This window comes from Martes martes, assembly GCF_963455335.1.
Source record: "Martes martes genome assembly, chromosome: X".
Classification (NCBI taxonomy): Eukaryota; Metazoa; Chordata; class Mammalia; order Carnivora; family Mustelidae; genus Martes; species Martes martes.
The window spans coordinates 27076982-27104456 of record NC_137897.1 but is presented as its reverse complement, the minus strand read 5'-3'; the positions used below and the strand labels follow the sequence as shown (position 1 = coordinate 27104456).

General features: G+C 36.8%; 1 protein-coding gene across 2 annotated transcripts in view; it reads left to right on the top strand.

Moving 5' to 3' along the window:
- DMD (dystrophin) overlaps window positions 1-27475 on the top strand; it is a 2068501-nt gene that overhangs the window by 405876 nt on the left and 1635150 nt on the right. For both annotated transcript variants that reach the window (XM_080795194.1, XM_080795193.1), the window contains exons 5-7: window positions 2826-2918; window positions 10641-10813; window positions 17479-17597. In XM_080795194.1, the coding sequence (XP_080651320.1) occupies window positions 2826-2918; window positions 10641-10813; window positions 17479-17597 (385 nt within the window). The remainder of the gene's footprint in view (window positions 1-2825; window positions 2919-10640; window positions 10814-17478; window positions 17598-27475) is intronic.

Genomic DNA, 27475 nt, shown 5'->3' with positions numbered 1-27475 from the left:
GGCAAACTTGCATGGGATCCTTCTGAAATTCAAGTGTACAACAAAAAGCATCTGCATTGCAGAAATAAATAGACATGTAATACCTTATACTGGCAGTATCACTTTGACTTTCCTCTACCCAAGAAAGTCAAAGTCTTTCGTATTAACCAGTTTTCAGGACTTCCATTTATCCACTTCTCAACTGAGCTTTAGTGAAATGCCTATTTGCATACTACTTCAGGCTGACTTCTCTATAAAGTCCTGATGGTACCAATCCTCACATCTGATCTATTGCACAGCTCAGTAATATCCTCTACTATAAAATATGTGTAGGATTCAACTCTTCGCTTGTATCTTGATCTTCTGTCCTTGTTCAAATGATTCTACATTATTTTCTATATTTTTCATTTGTTTTAAGCCAACACACCAATAATGTTTATATTGTTAGGATACAAAAATAATTTTGATTATTTGATTATCCACTAGACCTGTAAGTAAGTTTATAGGAGGTGTAATTGGGAGTGATTTGACAATTATATCAAAGGGTATCCTTTTTTATTGTTTTCACCTGGATTTCCCAGAAAGCTTCATATTTTCAAGTTGTAATAACATTTAGAATATTAAGATGAATGATAAGGAATATAATTTGCCATTAAGTGAGAGAGTGGCAAACCCATCTTACTTAAGGAATAAACAAATGGGAAAGACAGATTGGAGTGACACGTTGACCAGTAAGGGTTCGGAGCCTGAGAAGATGAAAGGTTTAATCAAATTGACTCGTGGCTATTTAGAGAAGATATCCATGGGAGGATGAGGAGTGGGCAACTCTCTCAGGTTGCTGCCCTCAGGACAGGACAAAATGGCAGGATCCTTGAGGCAACCAAAATAAATTCAACCAAAGGGAATAGTCAGCCAAAGATAGTAAATAGGGAAAGAAATCTGAGTTACTTCTTAACCCTCACTACTGCTCTAACAGTTTCACACCCACTCTATAGACCTTAATCTGAAGGTGCTTATTTGTTTCATTTTGATGTATTATCCTGTTAAAGTATCCCCAGATGCCCATTTTTTAGATAATCTTCTCACTTTGAGATAGTTGTAAATTCTCATGTAGTTGTAAGCAATAATAGCCAAGATTTATCCCAGTGGTAATATACTGTAAAACTATGGGATGATATCACTACACACATCAGCATTGATATAAGCCACTCATACTATTCATAGTTCCTCAATTTTACTTGCACTCATGTATGCATACACAGGTATTTTTAATTCTGTGCATTATCACACATGTACATGTGTGTATCCACCATCACAGACTAGATGCAGAACTCATCCATCACCACAAGGATCCCTCGAGCTGCCCTTTTATTTTTTAATTTTATTTTATTTTATTTTATTTTTATTTATTTTATTTATTTGAGAGAGAGAGAGAGCTTGACTGGGGTGAGGGGCAGAGGGAGAAGCAGACTCCCTGTTGAGCAGGAGCCTGATGTGGGGCTTGATCCCTGGACTTTAAGATCATGACCTGAGCCAAAGGCAGACACTTAACTGACTGAGCCACCCAGGGGCCCTTCATGCTGCCCTTTTATAACCACATCCACCTACCCAACTCACTCACCCCGATCTATAGCCTCTGGCAATTGCTACCCTTTTCTCCATTTCCAGAACTTTGTCTATTCAAAACTGTTATATTTAATCCATACTATACGTAACCCTTTGAGATTGGCTTTGTTTTTTCAACTCAGCATACTTCCCATGAGATCCATCCAAGTTATTCTGTGTGTCAGTAGTTTGTTCCTTTTCATTGTAGAGTGGTATTCCATGGTATGGATGTACCACAGCTTGTTTAACCATTCATGCTTGAAAGGCATGTGGGCTGTTCTCCCAGATGGCTGTGTTTGACTGTTACAAATGAAGCTGATATGAACACATACACATAGGTTTTATATAAATATAAGTTTTCATTGCTTTGGAATAAATGCCTAAGAGCCCAATTGCTGGATTGTATGCTAAGCCCATGCTGAGTTTTGCAAGAAAGTGCCAAAATGTTTTCCAGAGTGCCTGTACCATTCATTTCTTCCAACCAAGCATGAGTGATCCAGTTTGTCCATATCCTCAGTGGGATTTGACGTTGTCACTATTTTAAAATTTTAGCCATTATGATAAGTGTGTAGTTATGAGTGTTAGCTCATTGTGGATATAAATTGCATTTTCTTAATGGCTAATAATGCTGAACATCTTTTCATGCACTTATATGTCTGATGCTTATGTTTAACCTGACTCCACCTAAAAATATTAGAAACATAAAGGACAGGAGACAGGATTTGCTTTAAAATTTTTTTTTTAAATTTTGATTCCCAAAGCCAGTCCTAGATAGAGCAAAGAGAGCTCACCATATCTCCATTATTTATTATAATTCAAATATATGTTTCTAAAGCAAGGGCATTTTAGTCAAATTCAGCTGCCCCTGATTATAATAGCACTCCTTTGAGCAACTTTGTATTAGGAATCAGTTATTAATTTTAGGCATCCTTTATGAATTATCATTGTTATACATTTTATTTGAAGATATTCTGATTGGACTCTTTAATCTGCAGTAGTCTATTTATATACTAAACATACATTCATTTCCTATCTCTTTGTAAATGTGTTCAGGGGCACTTGTTTGTTAAAAAGAGTGCATTCAAAAATGCATTTTGTTTCATTTTTAGATAATTTTTTAAAAGCTGTAATACTGCTTAGGCTCTGAAAATAGCTAAATGCATTTACCTTCACATTTTGTTTTCTTTCCAAATAGACATTTTGTCTCTTTCCTTCAAATGTTTTCTCTTTATCTTTAACAGGTTGATTTAGTGAATATCGGAAGCACTGACATAGTAGATGGAAATCACAAACTGACTCTTGGTTTGATCTGGAATATAATCCTCCACTGGCAGGTAAGAATCCTGATGAATGTTTCCTATTTGTGTCAAATGTTGCTGATCCTTCCTTTCATTTTTACCCTTGACCTGCAGAGCAAACATACATACCTCTAGCAATACAAAGCCCCTCTCCATAACACTGCCTTTCAAACTGGCACAACTGATGTCATTTGAAATGTGAAGGATCATCAAATTATAAAACAGATTCTAGAACATATGCAGGAACATTTTTTTTCCTAAATTTTATTTCCATGTGTGGAGATGAGCCAAAAAATATCTTATCAATAGGTTAATAAAAATATTTTTCACAAATATGTGTCTTCTATAACTTGCCTGCATGTGAAACTACATAGTTTTGTAAAAACTATTAATCACTACCAAATGAATGAGACTTTACAAATCCTTTGTATTCCTCAACATAAATTAATGTCAATAAAAGATTGGTGGGATATTATTATCTGTGTATATATTATACAAACAAACTAACTTCATAATCTACTTACAGAATTGCATTTTTTTCTGAATACCTCAGCAAAGGGTTTTCTGAATGTCTATACTTATTGGACCTCTGTAAAACAGATCAAAGGTCATTTGGTTGAGTGAAAAGAGTATACATTTTTTCACTCAGACCAGCATGGGCTTAAATTTCAATTCTCCCATTCACCATCTGGTAGTGACATTGGGTATAATGCCATCCATTTCTGGGCCATAATTCCCTCACTGTCAAAACAGAAAAATAATAATTAACATGTATATTTCTTGTCAGGATTAAACGAGAGAGTATCTGCAAGGCAGTGCACTATGCCATTGTCACTACAGGTGTATCATATGAATAATTTTGATTACTTGGATTTTTCTACTCATATGTTAAGAATCTGGAGGAAAATTGGGATGTCTGCTTTTTTACTAGCAGAGATTAATTTGTTTATAAAACAATTTTGATATGTAGTTTATATATCATAAATTTACCCATTCTAAGTATAAAATTCAAAGTGTACCAACTGGTTTAGTTCTCTTTCCCAGGGCTTCTCAAATTATTTTGAGTAAGGAAATTTTTCCCCAATTCATCAAATATTTTTGGGGTATTTGCAAGGTTATAAAACCATGAAAATAATTAATTTATGCACATGTCCATCTTATGCCTATTTATGGTCGCTCCCCACTCCAACCCTCAGCCCTGGGCAACCATTTATGTATTTTCTGTTCCTATGTTTGCCTTTTTGGACATTTCATGTCAATGAAATGATATAATAGGTATTATTTTATATCTAGTTTCTTTCATTGAACATAATCTTTGAGGTTTATCCTTATTGTAGCAAGTATCACTACTTCATTTAGTAGGGTTGACTTAACTTAAACTGTACTTTGCTCCTGCTCAGAGTCAGTATGTAGACTAGAGGGATACCTATTCAACTCAGCAGGTGAACTAACCCACATATGGAGCCAATTGACCCCTATATTCTTTTGTTCTAAACACTCTGAAAAAGCTCAATCTTATATCACAGCAATATGGGAAGAGATCGGAGTGCCTGGGTGGCTCAGTGGGTTAAAGCCTCTGCCTTCAGCTCAGGTCATGATCCCAGGACCCTGGGATCGAGCCCCATACCAGGCTCTCTGCTCAGCAGGGAGCCTTCTTCCCCCTCTCTCTCTGCCTGCCTCTCTGCCTACTTGTGATCTCTGTCAAATAAATACATAAAATCTTTAAAAAAATATGGGAAGAGATAGAGGACAGCATAGTGGATGATGACAGAAAACAGAGCATAAGTATTTTAAATGAACCCAAGATTCCCAATTCTGGGCCTTTTCCATATAGTGATGGTGTCAAATTAGAATGAGCAAGGCAACATAGGGCCCCTCCCCCACCAAACTGGTTTATTTCTGTTGCTGAGTATTTCTCAAACTCTCTTGAGGAAAGAACAGTTTTTTCCTCTTTTCCATTGTGTGTATATCATAATAACACTGAAGCACTACAAAATGAAATAAAAAGATACTGAAAACCCAAGCCATTTTAAAATTAAACTCGACAGATGTATGTAGAACCTTGTAAAATTGTTACAGAAGTTACTAATGGACTATTGTATTTATCTTATGGCCTAGTAACAAATAGTTCATGGAGGGACCCCATCTTGCAGAAGACACTAAAGTTGCATAGATGTTGGTCATGACAAAGCTGGCATGAAAAGTTAGGCATGCACAGAGACCCAAAAGTCTATTGTAATTGTATTTTTGATCCAAACTGTCTCTGATATGATCTCACACTTATTTTCTTGAAACCCTTTCCAACTCTGTCTCCACTCATTGCAATACAGAGTTTCAAATCTACCCTGATACTTTTTTTTCATTTGATTGTGAGCTTGCTCATTTTTTAAAATTAGCATATAGAGGGGGCTTTCATATTATGGAATACCAGAAGGAATGATTTTACACTCTTTCCTTGTCTTAGACCTCTCTTAGAGTCTGTTGTTTTACACCGATGTCCTTGAGTCACCATATCCTTGTGATTGCAAGGATGTAGACTCTTCTCAGCTTCTGCCTCCTTATCTCTCTTCTATCACCCTACTTGGTTCTCTTAAATGTACTAAAGATACTTACAAAAATTCTTCCTGCTCAATACTCATCATAACCTATTGAATCCCAGGAGGTGTTTTCACCGAGAATAGGTATTTGCCTTCCTATTAAGTAGTCAAAAAGCCATTGAATCTCAGCAGAGATTAAAGGACACTCTGGCCAACCTAATGTACTTTCTGGATCTACCAGATTGAGAATGGCATTAAGGGATGGAAGGATGTGAATCTTTTGTTCCAGTGCCACATGCTATATTATTAATAGTGCCACGAGGACTTCTCTTGGTACTTGTAAAAGCTCAGGAATGCCTACCCTATCTTTCCTGTCATTGTTTTTTTTCCAGTTCTCATGTAAATAAAATTGTTAGTCTGAAAAATAATGCCTCTATTGAGAAATAAGCAGCTTTGAACAAAACTGTGAAGCAGACAACGTGTGTTAGGCATCTTTTTCTTCCTTCTTTTTTAAGTGCAAACCTTCCTTTTTAGGGTGGTCAGCTCAGTTCTTACAACCAGCTGGAGATACAAACATATCCTGCAAACAGTGGTGTGCTATTCGAAGTCAAGTCCCCCCCTTGCTGGCTAAGTCAAAGGAGATACTCAAATCCAGGGCTACTTTAAATGGCAATGTGTATTTATTTATTATTTGTCCATCATACAAGAGAACGATGGTTTTGGTGCTGCTGAAAGCCCTTGCTGTAAACTCCTGCCTACCTAACGCCTTGGATGCAAGACAGTTCTTGCTCCAGTTTCCTTCACACAACCATCCTTCCCTTGTAGAAGACTATCCTTACTCCTCTCTACTCCTACCCCTCCACCATGGCTCCTTGTCATCACAGGATGGATTATGGGAAGTAGACCTTGAATTTAGCAGGCAGGACATTCATTAAGGCACACCTTTGGGAGGAGTACTTGAGGGGGGGAGATGGCAACTGGAGGGAGAAGCATTGGAACTGAGATGTTCCCTCCCCTCCTCCCAGCAAGGGCTGTTTGCAACCCCACGGGGAACTGGAAGCTAGAATAGCCCTTCAGTGTTGTCTTCAGTGGGGCTGACATGGCTGAGTCTTTATACCATTTCCCTTCATCAGTCACTGGATGTGGGCTGCCCTAGGAAGGGCTTGACTCTGCCAACTCACACGGTTCCTGAGAGGACTCACAGCAGTGGGCTTTGACAGCTCCAGCAACATGCCCTTCCTTAAAGGACAATCTTGGTGCTGCATCTCTATCATACCTTCTTTACCCAGTTAACTCCTAGTCATTTTTTGAAATCACTGCTCAAAGACATTTCAACTTTTTCCTTTTAAAAATAGATGTATAGCTGTATATGCACACAAACACACACACACACATACACATTTGTTTAAATTGATTTTCTTGCTTAGGGACTGTAAGCCCAAAAGGTAGAAAATTTTTCTGCTTTAAGACTCACTATAGGACCAACTCAGTGTCTGACTGAAAGTTGATCCTTAATAAAGATTTCTCGGTAATTGCCTTTTAAGTAGGAAAAGAACCGATTATCTTACATTACCCTTTATTATTACCATTATTATATTAGCAACATTTGTACCCAAATAGAAGAAGTAGTACCGGTGAGGCTGAGGCTGATAAGCTGAATTAATGACATAATGATTCTAAAGGAGTTTTGGATTGAATACCGTGTTGTCTTTTAATATTACGTGTATAGAGAGCAATCTGGCCAAAGCATTTCACAAATGAAACCAATTCATCATGGGAGGGTTGCCCAATCAGTGCAGCTCACCACCACGGAGCCAGTAGGTGCTGAGTCCAGCCCTGGTTCAGCACAGGACACAAAAGTCTGTGTCTTGTAATCACTGTGCATGGAGATTGTGCACCTTATAACTTTAGAATATTATGAGAAAATGATATAGCTTACATAACTATTTGACCTATTTATTCATTGAGTAACTGACTAAGCAGGTCAGAAAGAATTAAGAAAACTGGATAATCTGCCTCTAAATAATAGATTTAGCTATCAAGGGATCGTGATAAATATATGCAAAGATTTCACATCTTCAAATCATTACCACATTTACAAAGCATCATCTCAAATCCTTTTTAAGTATTTTAAAGTTAGATTTACCAGTCTATCCTAAAATTTGCATTGACTCTTTCATAAAAAGATGACTAACATTGGAGATATAAAATATGTATTTTCTCCTGAGGCCTTTGTTAACTTCTACATGGATGAAGAAGCAAAATAAAATGTCATATTTAGAATACACGATAAATATTCATCATCTGAACAAATGGTAGTATATGGACCTTACACTTTCCAAAAAGAAAGCCCTTGGTGGTAAAAACTCAACACATTTACTTATATATTTCCTTCAGGTATTTAAGATATAAGGGGCCTGACTTATATTTAAAAAGTAGCCTAGTAATTATGCTTCTACTAGAATATGTAGACAGTTTGTTCTATAATGTGGTGTCACTGCATTCTTGAAACCCAGAGAAGTGTTGAGAATGGATTTCTGCGTCAGATTAGTTAGAAGAATGAAACTTGGAAATACATCATTTGCACAAAGCTTAGGAGAGAATCCCATGCACAGAAACTAATAAAAATAAAACCAAGAGTCTGGCCTTTTTCTCCCTTCCCACGGCCTGGGTTTCCACTTCTCTTCTGGCTTCTGGGAGGAGTGGGAGGGAGGCAGAGCTTCATGGCCCGCAGAACTTGACCCTGACCCCACCTGGAAACCAGACCAGATCCAGGGCATCCAGGCTCCGCTCACCCACCGGTGCGCACTCCGGTGCTCGCTCAAGGACCGCCTTCTGCTGGCAAAGTTATGCGGGTCCTTGGTCACCTCTGCTGTGTGGCGTCCTCAGCAGCCTCCTTCTAGCCCACGCCGGTGTGGGACTTCTGCCGGCCCTCTCCCTTCCCCTCGCTGATGCCCTGGGGCCGACAGAGGTAGGGCTCGCGCTGTTCCACGATAGACTTCCTACGCAGTGTCCCGATGGTCCTCGTCTATCTATCTTCCTTGTAGGATCTCCAAGTTCTCGGATGGGGCTTTCAGTGCAGCCGGGGACCCTGGCTTCTTTGTCACCTTCCTTCTTGCAAGGGGCAAGGGTTCTTTAACGATGGGGCCAGGTTCCTCAGAGGAGGAGACACTGCAGACGAGAGCCAGAAAGGCCGAAGAAGAAAAAGTGCTGACTCTGGACTCTGAAGTCCTGCCAGTGCCTACAACCCGAGCCACACGGGCCATCAGCCCTGCCTCCTTTGGCTGGAGTGTGGCCAGGGGACAAAGTGTGCTGGGACAGGGGCTGTGACTTCAGGAGCAGCGGCAGAAGTCTCGAACAGAGTGGCCCACCCACAGCCCCACGGTGATTACACAAAAGGACACTACTTGGCCTAGCTCCATCTAAGCCCTCTGCCTGTGAGGGCATCTTGAGTATTCCTCCCCTTCTCCCTACATCTGCTGCACGTCCTTAAGCCCTTAACCTCTCTGCCTAAAACAAGAGTAAGGGGACAATGCAGGCAGAGCCTGTTACCTGACACAGGAAGTATTTTGTACCGCAGGAGGAGAGAGGGTGGGGGTGCGAGAACCAGTAAGACAACCCTCCAGGCACCAGCGGTTTTGTCTGCATTTGATGCCCCTGCTCATACCAGGCACTTTGTTGAGAATGATCCTTCCAAGAGTCTTTTCTTCAGAGAGTACCAGGTCCCTCTTTGGTCTTCATACTGACCTTTGCCCTGTCATCTAGGAGAGAGTGGGTCTCTGTGACAGTAACTGACACCTCACATATTTGGAGAGCATGCCTTCTTCAGGTGACATGACTCTTCTAAGACTGTTTCAAAGAAGAGCTCTTAGATTCGTTTATCAGGTCCAAAATATCAAGAACACCAGGAAATAACAGTGACAGCGTCCTGGGTTGCTTTGCGTTGGTGGGGGTGGGGCGGGGCACCAGCCCTATGCTTCTAGACACTAGAACGGTCTCTCACCTCCTCTGGAGAGGTAAGATGTGCCTCTAGGGACCTACACTGTGTATGTATGGATGGATTTTGTAACATATTTTTTTTTCTATAAAAGCAGTTTCTTAAATGACATTTCCTGTAACCGAAGATGCTTCATAAATGAACCAGAGTTCTGGACCCATGTTTTGGGCATTTGTAACCTTTGTTTTTCTATTGCATGTGAAGCTCTGTCCTAAAAAAAAATAGCCATAACAAATGAAACCAAACTGACTGCAGAACAAAAACAAACATAAAAACTCAAGGCAATACATTCACAGTTTTTAGGGATAAATACTTTTTCTTTTGCTGATTTTTTTGTTCTTTACTTTAAATAGGCAAACTCATTTTTCTGTTCTTTTTTTTTTTCATTTGGGTCAGTAAACATAATTTGCATTATTTTAAGTAATAGTATAAACCTAGGGATTTTATTTTACTGTAGTTGTCCTTTAATTCTTTTTTTTAAATATTTTATTTATTTATTTGACAGACGAAGATCACAAATAGGCAGAGAAGCAGGCAGAGAGAGAGGAAGAAGCAGGCTCCCCGCTGAGCAGAGAGCCCGATGCGGGGCTCAATGCGGGGCTTGATCCTAGTACCCTGGGATCATGACCTGAGCCGAAGGCAGAGGCTTTAACCCACTGAGCCACCCAGGCACCCCTGTCCTTTAATTCTTAAAACAACCTTTTATATTTAAAAAACAGAGGCCTAAAAAAGATTAAATGGCCCAATTAGCACAATTTGTTAATAGCAAATGTAATATTTGAACCTAAGTTTAAATTAAATAAGCTCATTCTCCTAGCCACCATGCCATTCTTTCTGTCCTAAAAACATTAAAATTAAGTCCTCGGTCAATAACAAGTCTGATGTTTTTGTACACTCTTCTCTAGTATATACACTGAAAGAAGATAAGCAGTTCTAAAAGCACAAAATTAATAGTTTAAGGTGGCAGAATCCAGGACTGATATTAAATGTGTACAGTAAATGGTGTATCGTGACACCAACCAATCAAAGTAGATCCCTAACTAATTAGAATGGACTCCGTCCTGGTAGAATCTATTATTCCTCATTACTAATTGACTCTAAAATTTCTATTACTTATTGCCAAAGATTAGGACATTTAAATTTAAGCTTGTGTGGTTCTTGTTCAGGGAATGCATTTTCTCATGAAATTCTTATTTTCTTATGAAAATTTCTTTCCACACATAGGTCAAAAATGTAATGAAAAATATCATGGCTGGATTGCAACAAACCAACAGTGAAAAGATTCTCCTGAGCTGGGTCCGACAATCAACTCGTAATTATCCACAGGTTAATGTCATTAACTTCACCACCAGCTGGTCTGATGGACTGGCTTTGAATGCTCTCATCCACAGTCATAGGTAAGGAGACTACTGAGATATTGACTAATTTTTGTAAGTATTGATTTTGAGACTGATTATCTTTTTCTTAAGTGTGATTCCAGCTCATTTTCTACTATGTGACATGTTATGTACTTAACCACATTGATCTGACTATCAATTGGAATGCACCGAATAAGAATATCCTATTTTTATGTGATATATCATTTCGTTGTTGAAATATTAAAATATTGGAGCATGAATGTGGTTATGGTGGGAGGGAGAGGGGACCAGCATGTTTGAAAATCAGACTCTGCCAGAAAATAAAGGTTATATTCTAAGTTGGCTAAGAATGGAGTTGGTCTTTGTAAACAAATTCCGTGTTAGTATGGGCCCAAACAATAGAGCTAAAATGGTTCCAAATCTCATGTGGGTGGCTGTAGCAAAATTAATTACAATCATCCGATTAATAATGTGAAAAAGAAACACTTCTCTTGTCAGATACACACTTAGATAGCAAATACATAGGACCCTGTGTATTTTTTTATATTTCGGGATTAAAAGAGGCTCTGAACATCTTAGCAACCAAGGCAAAGAGCAGACCACAATTAATTCTATGACTCAGTGCTTAGGATATCAAAAGAAACAATTGCTCTGGAACAGCAGGGCAATTGCTTTAAAGCACTGAAAGAGAGTTCTGTGGATCTTGGTAAAAGAACTCATTGTGATACAGTGAACCAAATGTTCTTAACCGTATTCCATACACTGTTACATTTTCTAAGATAACAAAATCGTTGTTTGCTTTTTTCTTGTATAAAGAAGCTTAGTAAATGAATTATTAACAGGTCGAGAAAAAGCAAAACAGCATGGGAAATACGTACATATAATGCAGTCGTTTATATTATATGTAACATAGAAATATATATTCTATGCATAATACATTCACTCTAAGGGATATCTGCTTTGGTTTTCCTGTTACCCATCTCTTTTATCCAGCTCAATCCCCAGGGTCAAATACATTGCCTTATTAACTGTGTTTGAAATGCCACTGGACAGCATCTGTCCTGATTTTCAAAGCAGCTTATCTTTTTCTCACTTTGATCTTTATTTTCTTGACGAATCTCCCATTTCCCTATGCCAGTCTTGTTTCTAGAAAAGTCCAGAATATAAATTTTCTTCGTGGTAAAGCTCAATCCAAGAACAAATGCTCTCTCAATGAGCAGCTTTGTCAGGTGTCTTGCTCCAGCTGGATTTAATTAACCCCATCCAGACTGAGTTTCCAGGTGAATGACTCAGCAACCTGATTTTCAAAAGGAGGCAAGCTCACACTCATTTGGCATGTTAAGCAGTGTTAACACGTTGTTTTTCCTAAGTATGACACAAAGAAAAATACTGCACAGCTTCAGTACAGCCAGAAGAGAAGGGATAGAGGCATTCATTCTGCATGATAAGTCAGTGCTGATTTATGCAGCCACATGCTTCACAGTTACGGCCTGAACATATTGATCTTGCTGTTCATGTACATGTTTGCAGATGAACAGAAATATCGAGGATCAGGTTAGACGGTCCTTGTTGGCTCTTCAGCATTTTCCTTTCAAGTGGAAGGCTTCAGTCCTGCCGGCATGTTCACACACTACGTTCGTTTGTTAATATTGTATTTCATAATTTCTGAATATATTTGTAATACAGTAAACATTTCTAGATTGCCCTGCTGCAGCTGTCCCTGACCCACTCTTTCTCTCTCAGAATATCATTTATATCTTCTCTCCTGTCATATTGAATGAATCATCAGTAACTCCCTTTTCATACATAACATAGTTACTTTTCAAGAGGTTTCTCACAGTTGATAATGCTCTTTCATGAATCATCTCCCTCTTCTTTTTGTCTTTGACAGATGTTCATATTGTTTATCTAAAGATAAACATGCTTGGAACTTTCTGTTCCAAGGTGATTGACCTTGGTATGCTTAGGAATGTCATGAGGTGTTCTGATTTCAATAATTGAGTGACTAAGCTCTATAGAACAATGGCATGCACTTATTATAGAGCATAGGGATTGACAAAGAATCTTGCCAAAGATTAGGGTATTGCTGGCTTTATGTTTATTTAAGGCTAAATTTTATCTTAGTATGTAGGAAATTAGAAGTATTATATTAAAGCACAAAGCCGACTCTATAGTACAGTTAAAAGGAAGTCAGATTCTACTTTTGGGGGAAAACTAAAGGATAATTGGCTAGAAATCGCTCAAAATATACGATAAGTTGCAATAAGTATGATGTTACAATTAAATTTTCTTCCTAATTCTTCATTTTAATTTATTACCATAGAGATAACATAGCATGTGGTTTTAAAAAAAAAATTGAGACATGGGGGGGGTGCAAAGGAAAAAAAAAACTGAATATGTCTTCATGACCCCAACCCCACCCCACCCCATCACCATCCACTTCCTACAAATGCTTACTGTTGGCAACTTCTTTTATTCTTTCTCATGGTTTTCATAATTGTGTATTTTTATTTCCTGATAATTGGTGTCTGGCAGTAGATGGATTTACTCCTTGATATGAAGCCCACAAATATTATCTCTTATCCCCATCTATTTCCTAATTTGATTACTATCATATAATCATTTCATTCTTTTTAAAAATTTCTCAAATAATTTATTTGAGAGAGAGAGTGCACACAGAGTGAGAAGCAGACTTCCTGCTGAGCAGAGAGCCTGATGCAGGGTTTGATCCCAGGACCCTGAGATGATCTGAGCCAAAGGCAGATGCTTGACTGACAGAGCTACCCAGGCACCCCTGATCATTTCATTCTTGAAATTGTTGCCTGCTTTACTTTAAGTGGTCGTGGTGTACCTTGTTTCATCGGGTTTAGACAAGATCTGTTGACTACCATATACAACAGATGACAAATTATCACATTTGTACTTCTTCTTCTTCTCTCCTCGCCACTTTCCATTTTGTTATTATAATATTCTTAGAAAATTTTCTTTGGAGTATAGCTGACATACAATGTTACATTAGTTTTAGGTGTACAGCATAGTGGTTCAACAACTCTATACATTATGCTATGCCCAACACAAGTGTAGCTACCATCTGTCACGATGCAATGCTATTACAGTATCATTGACTACATTCTCTCTGCTATGCCTTTTATTCCCTTGACTTATCCATTCCATGACTGAAAGCCTGTATCTCTCATTCCCTTTCACGCATCCCACCCACCACCCTCCTGTCTTATAGTATTCTTGAATTGACAGTGTCTGTAACATTTATATATGTAGGATATAGGTGTGTTTGGCATGAGTCTATAAGTTGAAAATGCATTACTGTTATTTCACGAATATAATTTACCTTAGAACAAAGTAATAGAAGTTAATGTTTATTAAGTTAATGATATTTTGTAGGCACTTTTCTAATTAAAATATCCCACCTGTTTCTCATGACGTAGATACTATAATTAGTCCCATTGCACATATTGGAAAACTGAGGCACAGGCAGGGTGCATTATTTACCTAAGACTATTTGGTTAATATGTGGTAGAGCCAAGATTTGAATTTATAGAGTGCTCTGCTTATCTACTAGGCTATGTTGTCTTCAACTTGTCTCTTTCCTCAAAAGACTGGTGAACTTTGGTTGGCGTTCCTATTTATGGATTCAGATTTGGGTTAGCATGGGAAGATATGTAACTTTCTTCTGCAGTTGGTTAGTCTTACAATTCTTTATGTATTTGGAAGTCAGAGTCATTTAAAATGTTAATTAATTATGAATTTTAATGATTTAAAATGTTAATTTTAAGGTTAAAAGAGACCACAAAGGCCATTCAGCACATTTTCTTCTTTCTAAAATGAAAACACTGAAACCCAAATAGATAATATGACTTAGATAGCTCCTCACCCAGGTGATTAGTTCATGGCCAAGAGGAGAAGGGAATAAAGGGAGTAGGGTTAGAATGAATAAGCAACTCTATTCTTTTTCATCCTACTGATTTAACCTTGTTGATTGTACTGCAGGTGAGAAAGCTAGTCTCCCATACTCTCCCACCTATAATCTTTCCCATTTCCCTTGCTGAGAGGTATAGAAAAGAAGGTAAGGCAGAGGTTGCATAGTGAAGTTAAAACTTCCCCAAATAGTCTAGAATTTAATTTGTATTTCTAATAGACTTACCACTACTAGAGTCAACTCCCAACTTTACATATTTTAGGTTCTAAAATACTGTTAACTCTTCTGGGTAACTTGGAGTATAGGGGGCACATTATACTTCCTAAGAAGTAGACAAAATTCTGGTAAATTATTCAGGGTGGCTTCAAGTAAAGAAAAGGAAATGAGAGTCAAATGAGCAAGTTGTACCTTTCTTTTCAGTTTTTGAAAACAACAGTTAAGACCATACTTATAATTTCCTTACTTGCAGATCATGAGTTCTTTTTTTTTAAGATTTTATTTATTCATCTGACAGACAGAGATCACAAGTAGGCAGAGAGAGAGGAAGGGAAGCAGGCTCCCTGCTGAGCAGAGATCCCAACGCGGGGCTCGATCCCAGGACCCTGAGATCATGACCTGAGCCGAAGGCAGAGGATTTAACCCACTGAGCCAGCCAAGCAGGCCAATAGATCATGAGGTCTTAAGCAGCAGTCCATTGACAGACCCAATTGTCCTAAAATTCTATGTAAGTTATGTGTAAAGATTTGGACAGTTTTGTGTATGGATAAAAGTTTTATAGTGCTCTTCAGACTCTCAAAGGTATCTGTGATCCAGAAAAGGCAAAGAACCACTGGAATAATGGTTTCCAGTGTTGTTGGGGTAAATTGTAATTCCTTAAACAGCCACTGCCTCTCACAAATTCATCCTAGTTCCCCTTCCTTGGAGCACTATCTCCTGCCCCTTCTAGATACTGAAAATCTCTCAATGGAGCCAGGCCTGTGAGGTCTGACTGAACACATTCTGCTTTTTTTCTTCCATAAGAACTTTGATTTTTAAATATCCATACAACTCAGAATATTCTCGAAAACTTCTTAAATCTAAACCCAGACCACCATTTAAGATACCCTTAAGCCTCAAAAAAATATTTCTTGACCTCTTCAAATTTTAGAAAACCTGTTATCTTATTATCTGTATTTTTCACATCTAGTATTTATTTTAACTTATGATGTGTGCATTTTTTCCTTATAAGGTTTTAAGTCTTTATAGGATAAGAACTCCCTCTTATGCTTCCTTATGTTTTCTCTATTATCAAGTAAAATGATATTCATATATTATGTTTTCATCCATTCTCTGGTTGCATGTCAACAAAATTTATCTAGTCAACACATATTTAGTCAACAAATATTTATGGACCTTCTTCTGTGTGTGATGCTGGGTTTCTAGAAATGAACAAAACTGGCGAAAAAATTATATATTTTGCATTATAGTGGGGGAAACAGATATATAGACAAGATTAATTAAATATATAAAATATTAAATAGTAGTAAGTGGTGATGAGAAAGAAAGGGATAGGAAATGAGTATGTTGAAGGACTCACCAATAATACGACTTTCAAGGAAAGACACAAAGGAAGTGGAGGAGTGAGCCATGTCCATATCTGAGGGAAGAGAATTCCAGGCAGAGAGAGCAGCACATGCAAACACAGAAGCTACTAGTCTGTTTGAGGAATATGAGGAGAGAGGCAAGGAATCAAATCTGACGGTTAACAGGGAGCTAAACCATGTAGGGCCTTGTAGGTCATAGTTAAATCAGTGAATTTTACTCCCTGATAGCAGGGATTTCAGAAGAAGTTTATGATGAAACATTTTTTTAAAGATTTTATTTATTTATTTGACAGACAGAGGTCATGAGTAGGCAGAGAGGCAGGCAGAGAGAGAGGGAGGGAAGCAGGCTTCCTGCTGAGCAGAGAGCCTGATGTGGGACTTGACCCCAGGATTCTGGGATCATGACCCGAGATGAAGGCAGAGGCTTAACCTACTGAGCCACCCAGGTGCCCCTATGATGAAACATTTTAACACATCACTCTGGCAGCTTTGCTGAGAATAGATTAATAAGAGCAAGGGTGGGAGTGGGGGAGTAGTTAGAAAGTTAATAAATTAAATCATCCATCCAAGATAAAATGGTGGTTTGGATGGAGCTGCAAGGGCAGTGGGAAATGGTCAAATTCTGAATATATTTCCAAGTTGAGTGTTGTGTGAGAGTGAGAGTCATCAAGTTAGACTCCAATATTTCCATCTGAGCCACTGTGAATTTAAACTTGTCCTTGATCATTGAGGAAAGAAGAGCTATAAGAGAAGGAGGTGGGTTGTGGGAGTGTGATGGGGCTGAATACCAGAAGCTCAGTTTTGGACACCTGAGTCTTGTGATGACTCTTAAGTGGAGATACTGAATAAGCAGATAAATCTAAAGTCCGGAGTTCAGGGAAGAGGTCTGGGCTAGGCTTATGAAATTGGAAGTTACCAGCAAATGGTTGGCATTCAAATTTCTGAGACTAGATGGCATCAATATATTTTTGTTGCTTGGCAAGGGAGAATAAATTCTCCTTTGTTTTCTTCAGGATTTTCAAGTAAAATCATGACCTGTTAAATGAAAAGCATTGTCGAGGGGTCATGAAGAGTAACACTCAACATGATGGGCATGGGTTGTCAATTAAAAATCAGAAATGAAGTGAATCTCAGGAAATATTGTAAGTTGATTTATATTTGGTCTTTATGTGTGTGCATTTCAGGCCAGACCTGTTTGATTGGAATAGTGTGGTTGGCCAGCAGTCAGCTGCACAGCGACTGGAACATGCATTCAACGTTGCCAAATATCAATTAGGCATAGAGAAACTGCTTGATCCTGAAGGTTGGTACATTTCTGGACTATCACGGTTTTTAGTATAGTTTAATATTTATTGTCTCAGATTTAACATTTCCATAAACTAAGCACAGAAGAGAAACTATGCATTATATATTTTTCTATACCCTGGGTATATTTAAAATGTTCTTTCACCTTGCAACATACTATGAATTGCCCTATATGATTTTAGTTCTCAAAATACCATTTTCCAAAACTAAAGTGTAAATTGAGAAAGAATTCCAAGACTTTTGAATGTATATGTCTCATGGATAAAGCATACTGCATTTGACATGCGTTGACTCCAAATAGTTAGAAAAAAGTTCTTGTTTTGCTTACTCTACCAAGAGATTCGATAGACTAATCAGCTATAATTAATTAGCTACTCTTGCCAGTTTCATTCATATGCTCTATAAAAGGCAACATGGTTTACTGTTTAAATCAGGAAATCTATTCCTGGCACTGCTTCTGTTACATTTTGTCATTCTAGGGGACTTCCTCCATTGGACGTTTATTCATTTTCTGCTTCAGTTGACAAGCAGCACTGTATTTATATTTTTATTATATTACACTTAAGTAAATGTCATCATTATCTCTAGTGCTACATAACTACATACTTTCCAGACACATGGGTTAGACGGATAATGATTCTTGACTTCTGCTTTTCTTCTAACCTATGAGGCACCTTTTTTGTTTGCCAACTTGTTTGACCTTGCAAACTCTGTTCTCACTCTCTTGAGGCTTTCCCATACTCTAAAACCACAACTTGGAGAACCTGTGTCTGGGGAGCTGATATTTGGGTAGGGTTATGTAACTAAATGGTTTTTGGAATATGGAATCAGTTCTAACTAAGGAGATTGAGTGGTGGTAATAGGTCTCCTCCGGAAAAGCTCAGAAATAACTCAGAGGATATTTTTTCAGGGGTGAATTTATCAACCACTAGAATCTAATCCTCTTTGTTGCAGACCTGATTACCTCATCTGATTGACAGCAGATCCATATGATGACGGTGGTGGTGGTGGCGTATACTTTTAAACTCAAAAGAGGATGTATTAATCAAAATGAAAATTCAGTCATTTTAAATGAGATATTTAGCTATGATAAGAACCAGAATACTCACATGTAATTGACTGAAACATTGTTCTTAGTAAGCACATGTACTTGGGAAGGAAAATTATAATAGCACAAATCTATTTCTGAGGTTGAAATCAGATTAAGTTCATTAGAAATGTTTCTTCTGCTTTAAATAATGCATAATATAGCACTGACTCCTGTAAACTCTTTGTGTTGCTTCAGTAGATGATTAGCATCCCTCCTGCCCTGGTTTAGCTCTAAGGAAGAAATCATATCACTCAAGGAAGAAATCATATCAATCATATTTCTTTGTTTTGCAGGATGGAAGAGGGTTGCCTCACTATTGACTCCCATAGTGATTTACATGTTTTTTCATACTCCATTGAGGTAGAGAAAGGCAGATGTAATAAAAATATAAACTCTGACCTGTAAGGGTAAGAGCCACAGTGTATAGATATGAAGGATAAGTCTATTTAAATAGTGTTTTATTTTTCATTAAAACCATACATGGTAACCAATTCCCAGTATCTAGGATATATGTTCTAGTTATTCTTGTACGTGCCCTATCCTTCATAAAATATGGTTTAAAATAGATCTCCATAAAATATGGCTTAAAATAGATCTTTTTCTTGTTAAGTGATAAAATGGCCAAAATGGCTTTTGTTCTTAAGTCTTCCTTTGAATCAGTGAAATAGGGACACCAAATAGGTGTCCACTTCATAATCAGAAAGTAGATTGATAATCCTGTAATCAGAAAAGGGCAGTTACATGAGTGATGTATTTTATAGCATAAAATAGCCCGATATACCCAATTCCGCACATTTTCCTAAATGGAAAGTATATATTGAAATGTAAATCCTGTAGACCATTATAATATCTGAAACAACAATTCAAAATCAACCAAATATAATATGAAATACAAGCTGATTAATAGAGAGCAAACCACTGGCTGTGGTTTCATTTTGCCAGTAAATCTTCAGTCTGAAAACCCTTTCTGTTCATTGGCTCGCTTCCAATTCAAAGAGCGTTCTGTCTCCTAAAATGGTTTATTACAGTTTATTTATGGCTGTCAGTAGGATGAGGATTCAACATAAATCTTATATTTTTAGGTATATGTCAGTTCCTGCCAGTGTGTTAAGGAAATACCCAAATATGCATCTAGAAATTGTTCAGAATTTTTCTAGAGATGATATCAATGATAATTGAAAGAGAAAAATATTAACTACATCATAAGGATTTTTATTCACTGATTCATTAGTCACAATAAGAGTTTAAGACTTAGAACACTCTCTTCGATGTACCTAACGTGGGCGATTCATGGACTTTTTTCATGCTCTGTATGGTAATTACCTTTGAGATGTTCGTATTTTTGTTTAACCAGATATTGGTTCTTTAGCTTATGCATGATGTCAGCTGTTCTCCAAAGCAATTTTTATTTTGTATCTAACATGCTTTTTAGGAGGTTAATAAAACATTTTGTTTTATGTTTGGGAAGATTTATATTTTGCGGGATTGAAGTTATATTTGGCTTAAGAAATACTTGCCAAAAATGTTTTAGAATTTTAAACGTATGCTTTGCTGATTGGGTTGACTTATAAATTAAAAAGTCATTGAAATATAATTTGGAGGTTTTCATGTCTTGCATATATTGACTTTGGTATGCTTTGTTTGGCTTTAACTGGTGTTTTGAGGCCTGCGGTTTGGTTTTAATAGGAATTGCCTTTTAAAATGAGTAGCTGTGAGCATTAGCATAAGCAATTTCAGGAGCTGTTTCTGCTGTGTTTAAATGTTAACATATGCAAAAATAAGTACTACTAGGGTAAAATTGTTTAATAATTTATGTGTCTTTTTGCTCATGGATATACAAGGTTTATCTCTTTTAAAATATATCCTATTGTGAATTAGGCGATTCATTTCCTATCACGATTTCCCTGTAAGATATGCTTACTACTTGCATTATGGGTTTTATATACCCACAATTATTGTTTGCTTCCTTGAGTTTCAAGAAATTAGTTTGTTTGCCAATCCACACAGCACTTTCTGCATTAAGAGAATGCTTTGTCAGCTTTTTCATGTGAATAACAAAGTGAAGATATTCTTTTTAAAGGAATAAAAAAAATCGGGGATAAATGTTATGCTCGTTTTAGATATCTTTTGCATGTTACTATTATAAATCATTTCCTTTTGGGATATGCAGTGTGATGTGGAAATGCCCTCACTTATTTACCAGGGTGACTTCAGGATGAAAAAGAAAAAGAATGACGAAAGTCAAATTTGAGGAACACTATGGCTTGGGAGAAACATTTGTAACCTCAAAATGACATTTACAAGCCAATTAGTTTGGTTTTAATTCACTTCATTTTAACTTCATGAGGATGATGACAGATTGTATTTTCTGCTTGGCTAATCCCTGCATCCCTCTTCAGTTGTTTTTAGAGTCTGCTTTTCCAAGAATAAGCTCTGCCTTGTGGAAAGTTATACTCTTGAAATGAATGGTTTCAGATTTAACTTTGTATCCATGCAGTTTATTAGCCTTTAAAAAATCCAAGGCAATATAGGTGGCATTTGCCGTAAAAGAGAAGAATGCTTTTAAGGCCTTTCTTTTGGGTATCAGTGGTTTGAGCAAGCAGTGTTTTTTTCTTTCCTCTTTGTTCAACCATCACATTTTGATTCCCTAACAACAAGAAATATTAGTAAGTAGTTTACACTACATTAAGACTGAAAGAGGAAGTCCATACCACCTCAGAAAGGTGTTGTTAACTTAAACAACTGGAACTTTTTATGGACATGCATACTCATTTCATATCACTTGGACTTTTTTTTCCCCAGAACCCACTATAGAATACCTTTTTATCCCAGAAAATGTAATGAGTTTGGAATATATTGGTGTTCCCTATGTATATGATTTCACCTAGAAATTTTTATTGTAAGTACCTCAGATTCTTTAGAACCAAACTCTCTGCAGTGTAAAATGCTCCTTTCTCCATATGTTAAAAAAAAGTTTTTTAGTAGAGCGTGGGTAAAAAATGACCATTGTTTTTTGATAAGAAAGTAACCTGTACAAAATATGTTGCTTTGTGCCTTTTTAAAATTGATTTATATCATTATCTCTGGCAGAGAGTCTTTCGAGATATCACAAGTTGTTACTATCTAAAACTAAATCCTGAATATCTCTGAAGAACATTTTTTTAGTCTAGTTATTCTGTTATGGAAAATGGAAAGTATCATCTTCTGCTTATGTAGATATGATAATAGCAAAATAATGTTCCTATTATGTCAGCAGGAGACCACGTTTTCCAAGATTTCTTTTTTAAAGAAACATTAAAATTTGATCATTAAAACTGAATTATATAATTTAATAGCATTAAATGTAATAATAACAAAAATATTTCCTTAATTTTGAACTTCAGTGGATTGCAGTTGAAATAAGCAAATTAGAAATGGCCTTGTATTAGCGAAAAAATGGGGTACATTAGTAAATTTAGTGTTGCCATCTCATTTACTTAATGTATACTGAGCACAACCTTTTAGCAAAGGAATTTGGGAAACACTGTTAAATAATTTAAATGTATATTTTCATTAGCATTGCTTAGAACAAAGACTACCACCGGTATCTACTGAGGCTTTAGGAAAGCTGAAGGCCAATGCAAAAGTCCAGAGAAATGTGATTACCATATTCCTAGCCTGCATATCATTAGAGTAAACCTACTTATTAGGATATCCCTGACTATTTTTAGGTTTTACCCCGGACCTTACTCTTTTTGGTACAACTTGTCTTTTCCTTGGGCAGACACATTGCATAACTAGCCTTGACAATCCAGTGCCACTTTAATACATTTCAGTTGAAGATGACTTTACTGGAGTATCTGGAGGCATCCTTAGTTTTATCACTGCTACTGTAGAAAAAGAATCTTTAAGGGACAATGAGGCACTACTTCGTGCATGAAAGTAATACATAGCAAAATAAGTAAATGGAAACTTTCTACATGGGTGAAAGGTCATCACTAATAGTATACAAATATTATATTAACATAGAAATGAAGATGCAGATATATTAACATTGTGATACAGTTGATTATATTAACATTAAGATTTTACTGTTGGAATCTCTTATTTCCTGATAGAAAACCTTTAAATTGCTTGTCGCAAAACAAATCCAAAACAAATAAATGTTAACATTTCCAGTAGCCTGAAAAGTTAACAGTGGCATGTTGAGGGTTGGGACAGAGAGAGATTGAGAGAATGAATGTGAATTTAGTGTCTTTTTGATAGAGTGTCTTCTACATTATTCTCAGTTCAGATAGCATAGAATACTGAATATTTGCAGGGCAATTTGAACAAATCAGTAGTAAATTGATGTGCTTTTTCTTCTGTTGATTCATTTCAGTCATTTGGATGACTGAAATAATTGGATGTAACTATCCCAAATTCACCCACTTAGGCAACATGGAGACCTCCAAAACATTAAAAACAGTATCTATGTGTGCACATGGCCTGAATTTACCCTTTATTCCAGATTATTTAGCATCTTGTACTAATCTCTCATGCCTTTTTATCACAATTTTTACTTCTGGAAAATAGCTGATTTATATTTTTTCTCTCTCATAGGAGTTAATCATCTCTCATCTCTCATCTCTCATCTCTCATCATTAACTCTCATAGAGTTAATCATCTCTCATATGAGATGATTAACAAATGATTAACAATGATTAACAAATCATTGATTTGTTAAAATGAATATTATTCGTTGTTATAGTGAAGTAATGTAGTTTCTCACTTGATTGTGGAATTTAAATAACGAAATATAATCTAACATGTAATTTAAGATTTGCATTGTATTTGAATTTCTATACCAAATTTGTTCAGAAGCATTTACGTATAATCCTTGCCTAGATAACTGGGAATTTCTTTGCAGTTATTTTACCTGGGTGTTTTCTATCTAAGTGGGAGAACATAACATCTTAGGCCCATATAGTCACAATAAATTATGTTGAATGACGGATAGGACATCCGTAAATTGTTTAAACAACTGGGAAATGCATCCACGAAATTCCAATGCTGAATGATACACAATAGATTTTTGTGAATGGTGTCCCTAGATCACTAAGAGTCCTATAGACTGTTAAGGAAAATGTATTAGATAAATAATTTGTTGCTTCTTTGTTACTGATTTAATCAAACTCAGCTCTGAATTATTAAATGAGATATTAGTAAGTGTTCTATAGTTGATATCTGCATTTCTTATGTGTCACAGAGGCGTGTAGTCTTAATCAAAAGCATTTTAAATATTTAGTGACAGAAAATGAGGATAAAATGGCATAAATAGTTTCAAAATTTCTGAGGTTTTTATTTAATCAGTGATAATGTTTGAAAGTAAAGCATATGTTGCTTATAGCTGGAACATTTTGGTTCATTTCACTGTCTTCAAAGTAGAATTAACTATGTTTGATAAAAAAGATTATAGAAGATATCTGAGAACTTGCATATCAGAAAGCCTTAAAACTCAGTATGAGGAAAAGAGGTTATAAGGTTAATACATATATTTCCCAATTAAGTAATTTCCCCATATAGAAATTCATGGGCCATTTAATAGCTGGAATATGAAATAAAAGATGAGAATGTATTAGTTTAGAAAAATATTTGGGTAAAATAATAATGAATTGGGATCTTGGTTGATTCTACTTAATTCTTATAACAGCATGGTCATCCTTATAAAAGGGACCAGATGCTTTATAGTATTCTTATGATTATACTTAAAAATAATTAAACTAATAATTAAGATAATAAGATACTCTTTGATTTATTGTCTTATGACAAATTTGGGGGGTTAGTGGGTCATATGCTGTCCACTGCAGAGACGAGCAAATTGTTACAGCTATTAAGTGCTTGGGAATGTTATGTATTATTAAAATATCACATGGTGGTTGAAATCCAGCGTCTTTACTTTTCAGAAATAATCAGCTGTTCTGTAGTATCATTCTTGTGAGTTATTTTTTCAATATTGCCGAATAAACTTGCCTCAGACTGAAGCACAGTCACCCTGAAAAAGGGTTTTCTAATTTATCACCAGTGATATAAACTCAAATATGTAAAGTTGCTTTTGGTAAAATAAAACTAATATTTGAGTAGGGTAACCGTGTTGTAGGAGCCTCACATATTTATCCTTTTTTTTTTAACACAATAATTCCAGGGTAGTTAATCCTTATGGGAAGACTGAATCTTAGGAAGCTTTTCTAAACCCAAGATCACATAGCCAACAGAGAGATGAGCTAGAATCAAATTCAGGTTTATCTCTTCTCCGAGTCCATGTTATTTCCAACAGGAGTGCCCAATAAAATCTTGTGGTGTAGTTTATGAAAACACTGAGGTTAGAGCAGAGATTCTGATTTCATTGGTCTCTGATGGGTCCATGACACCAGCAATTCTTAAGAACTCATCAGGTGAGACCATCATACAGCCACGGTAGTACTAGCTGCAATAGAACAGTGTTTCCTTTGAGATACACATTTTGAGGGGATAAAATCTGAATCTGTTGTCCCAGAGCTTGTTCAGAATCTGAATCTGTTGTCCCAGAGCTTGTTCAGACGTCTAGCGTTTTCTTCCTGAAGAGGTAACTAAGGCTTCTGTTCAAATCTTTACTTTACTAACAGCCCTGTCCTTATTGAGAAGTGGTTCATCCACCAGTTAAAATAGAAATAGCCTGCTGTCACGTAAGACTGGCTACCAAAACCTTTGCTTTAGGATTAAGGGACTTGCCTTATCTCCTGTCCACACAGCTCTCTGTTTCTCCCTCCATCCTTCCTTCTGTTTATTACTTCACAGACGTGTTTGTGTTGGAATGCTGCTCACTCTCAAGCACTGATGCCACCAAAGCGTCCTCTAGGACAACCTCTGTGTGGAGGTAGTCCTTGACTCTTCATCCTTTTATTTATTTTTCCTTTCTTCTCTTCCTTTCTCCCTTTGATCCTAACTAATACACTGTGCCCTATCATCAGGGTTTTGGTGACCCCTTTTCCAACCAGTACCTATTTCTTTCACAGGCACAGGTGATAAAGCTGATAGAGTCTCTTATTCCAGAGGAATTTTCAATATTAACTAAAGGATAATGAAAGAAAAAATTTTTAAATGGCAGTAAAATAGTTTTTTTTTCAGAATATAAGTTTGTGATCCTATGAATGTATTTAAAAGCAGCAAAGGGCTTTAGTTAACTTCATAATATCTGATATTAATGCCACAAATAGGTTAGCTTTCATCACAAGCCATTTATCTAGGATTAGTTTTGCTAAGAAGCCTGTATTTCAGCCAGATATATGACTTTTAATGACAGAATAAACGGTCACTGTAGCCTGTAGTGTCACTTTAGTTGTGAGGGGATCAAATTGGCAATTATACTTACAGATGCAATAAAATTTAATCTAATACTACATTTACTTAGCTCTATAGAAGGACAGAAGTCAGGGACTATGCTGCCATGAAATCTTTATGTCATTGGTGGCCCAGAAGCAACTGAAATATGCACCTATGCCCCTCATGCAAATGGGGTGCATATGGTGAGGAGATCCTTGGTCATGGTGGGCCACTTGCCGTAAAGAAGCTGTAGCCTTGTCTTCGCACCAATATTTAATATCATTCTAGTCACAGGAGATGAAGGCCAGTGTGTCACTCCATAGCTCCCTCTCTACCCCACTAGTCTAAAAGTAGTTGTACCTAGCAAACAGAAGAAACACCACACTCCACAATTTTCTTCACCCCGTAATTATAAGAAAATAAGATTCTTTGGTCATTTTTCCAGGCAAGTTTACATTATTAGCCCAGCCTTGATTTTAACCTTTTATTCATAGAGACAAATAGCCTTGGGTTGAAATACTGTTTTGCCTTTATTTATTTTTTGTCTTATTTATTTATTTGAGAGAGAGAGAGAGAGCGTGCGCGCGAGCGAGAGCGAGCAGGGGGAGGGGCAGAGGGAGAGAATCCCAATCAGACTTCCTCCTCAGTATGGATCCTGATGCAGGGTTTGATCCCAAGACTCCCTGGGATCATGACCTGAGCTGCAGGTGGATGGCCAACTGACTGAGCCACCCAGGAGCCCCCTGTTTTGCTTTTAATTAGTTAAATGGCACTGGGAAATGTTCTGAGCCTCTGTTTTGCTCATGTTCAAAGTAGAGTCACTAATATCTATCTCATACCTCATACCTCGTATATAATCATTACTTTAAGGATTAAGTTAAGTAACACCTATCAAGTATTGAGCCTCTACTATGCCTTCAGAAACAGTAGCTAAAACATATGTCAAGTGCCTGGAATACTGCAGAAATTAATTGTTATTTCCCTTTCTATTCTATAAATTATCTTAATTAGAGGGAGCTGATCTTTCTAATTATTTTGCTTCCACATAGGATAAATGCTGACTCTCTTAAATAATTTCCCATTTAAAATCTTACTGTTCTCCCTGTGACCTTCCAACTTTTAACAGTTTCCTGATCTGAGGCACATTGCTGGTTCACAGCTGGATTTCTAGGTGGTAGTCCTTGACATTATTAAGCTCCAGAGTATAATACTCCACCATAGAATTACAAACACGCACACACACACACACACTTGCACAGAGTCACAGTTTACTGAAGATTTCTAACAAGTCTCCTGAAGGCTGGTTTATAATTATAATACCTTATTCTTATAACTGTCATAGTATTTGTGAGACACTAATGAGCACACTTGTGAAAATATAAGGAGTTTTCTTCTGCAACCATAACTTTATTTAACATTGTGTGGGTGGTTGAACTGGTTCCCAAAAATTTCAGAAAAATTCTTAT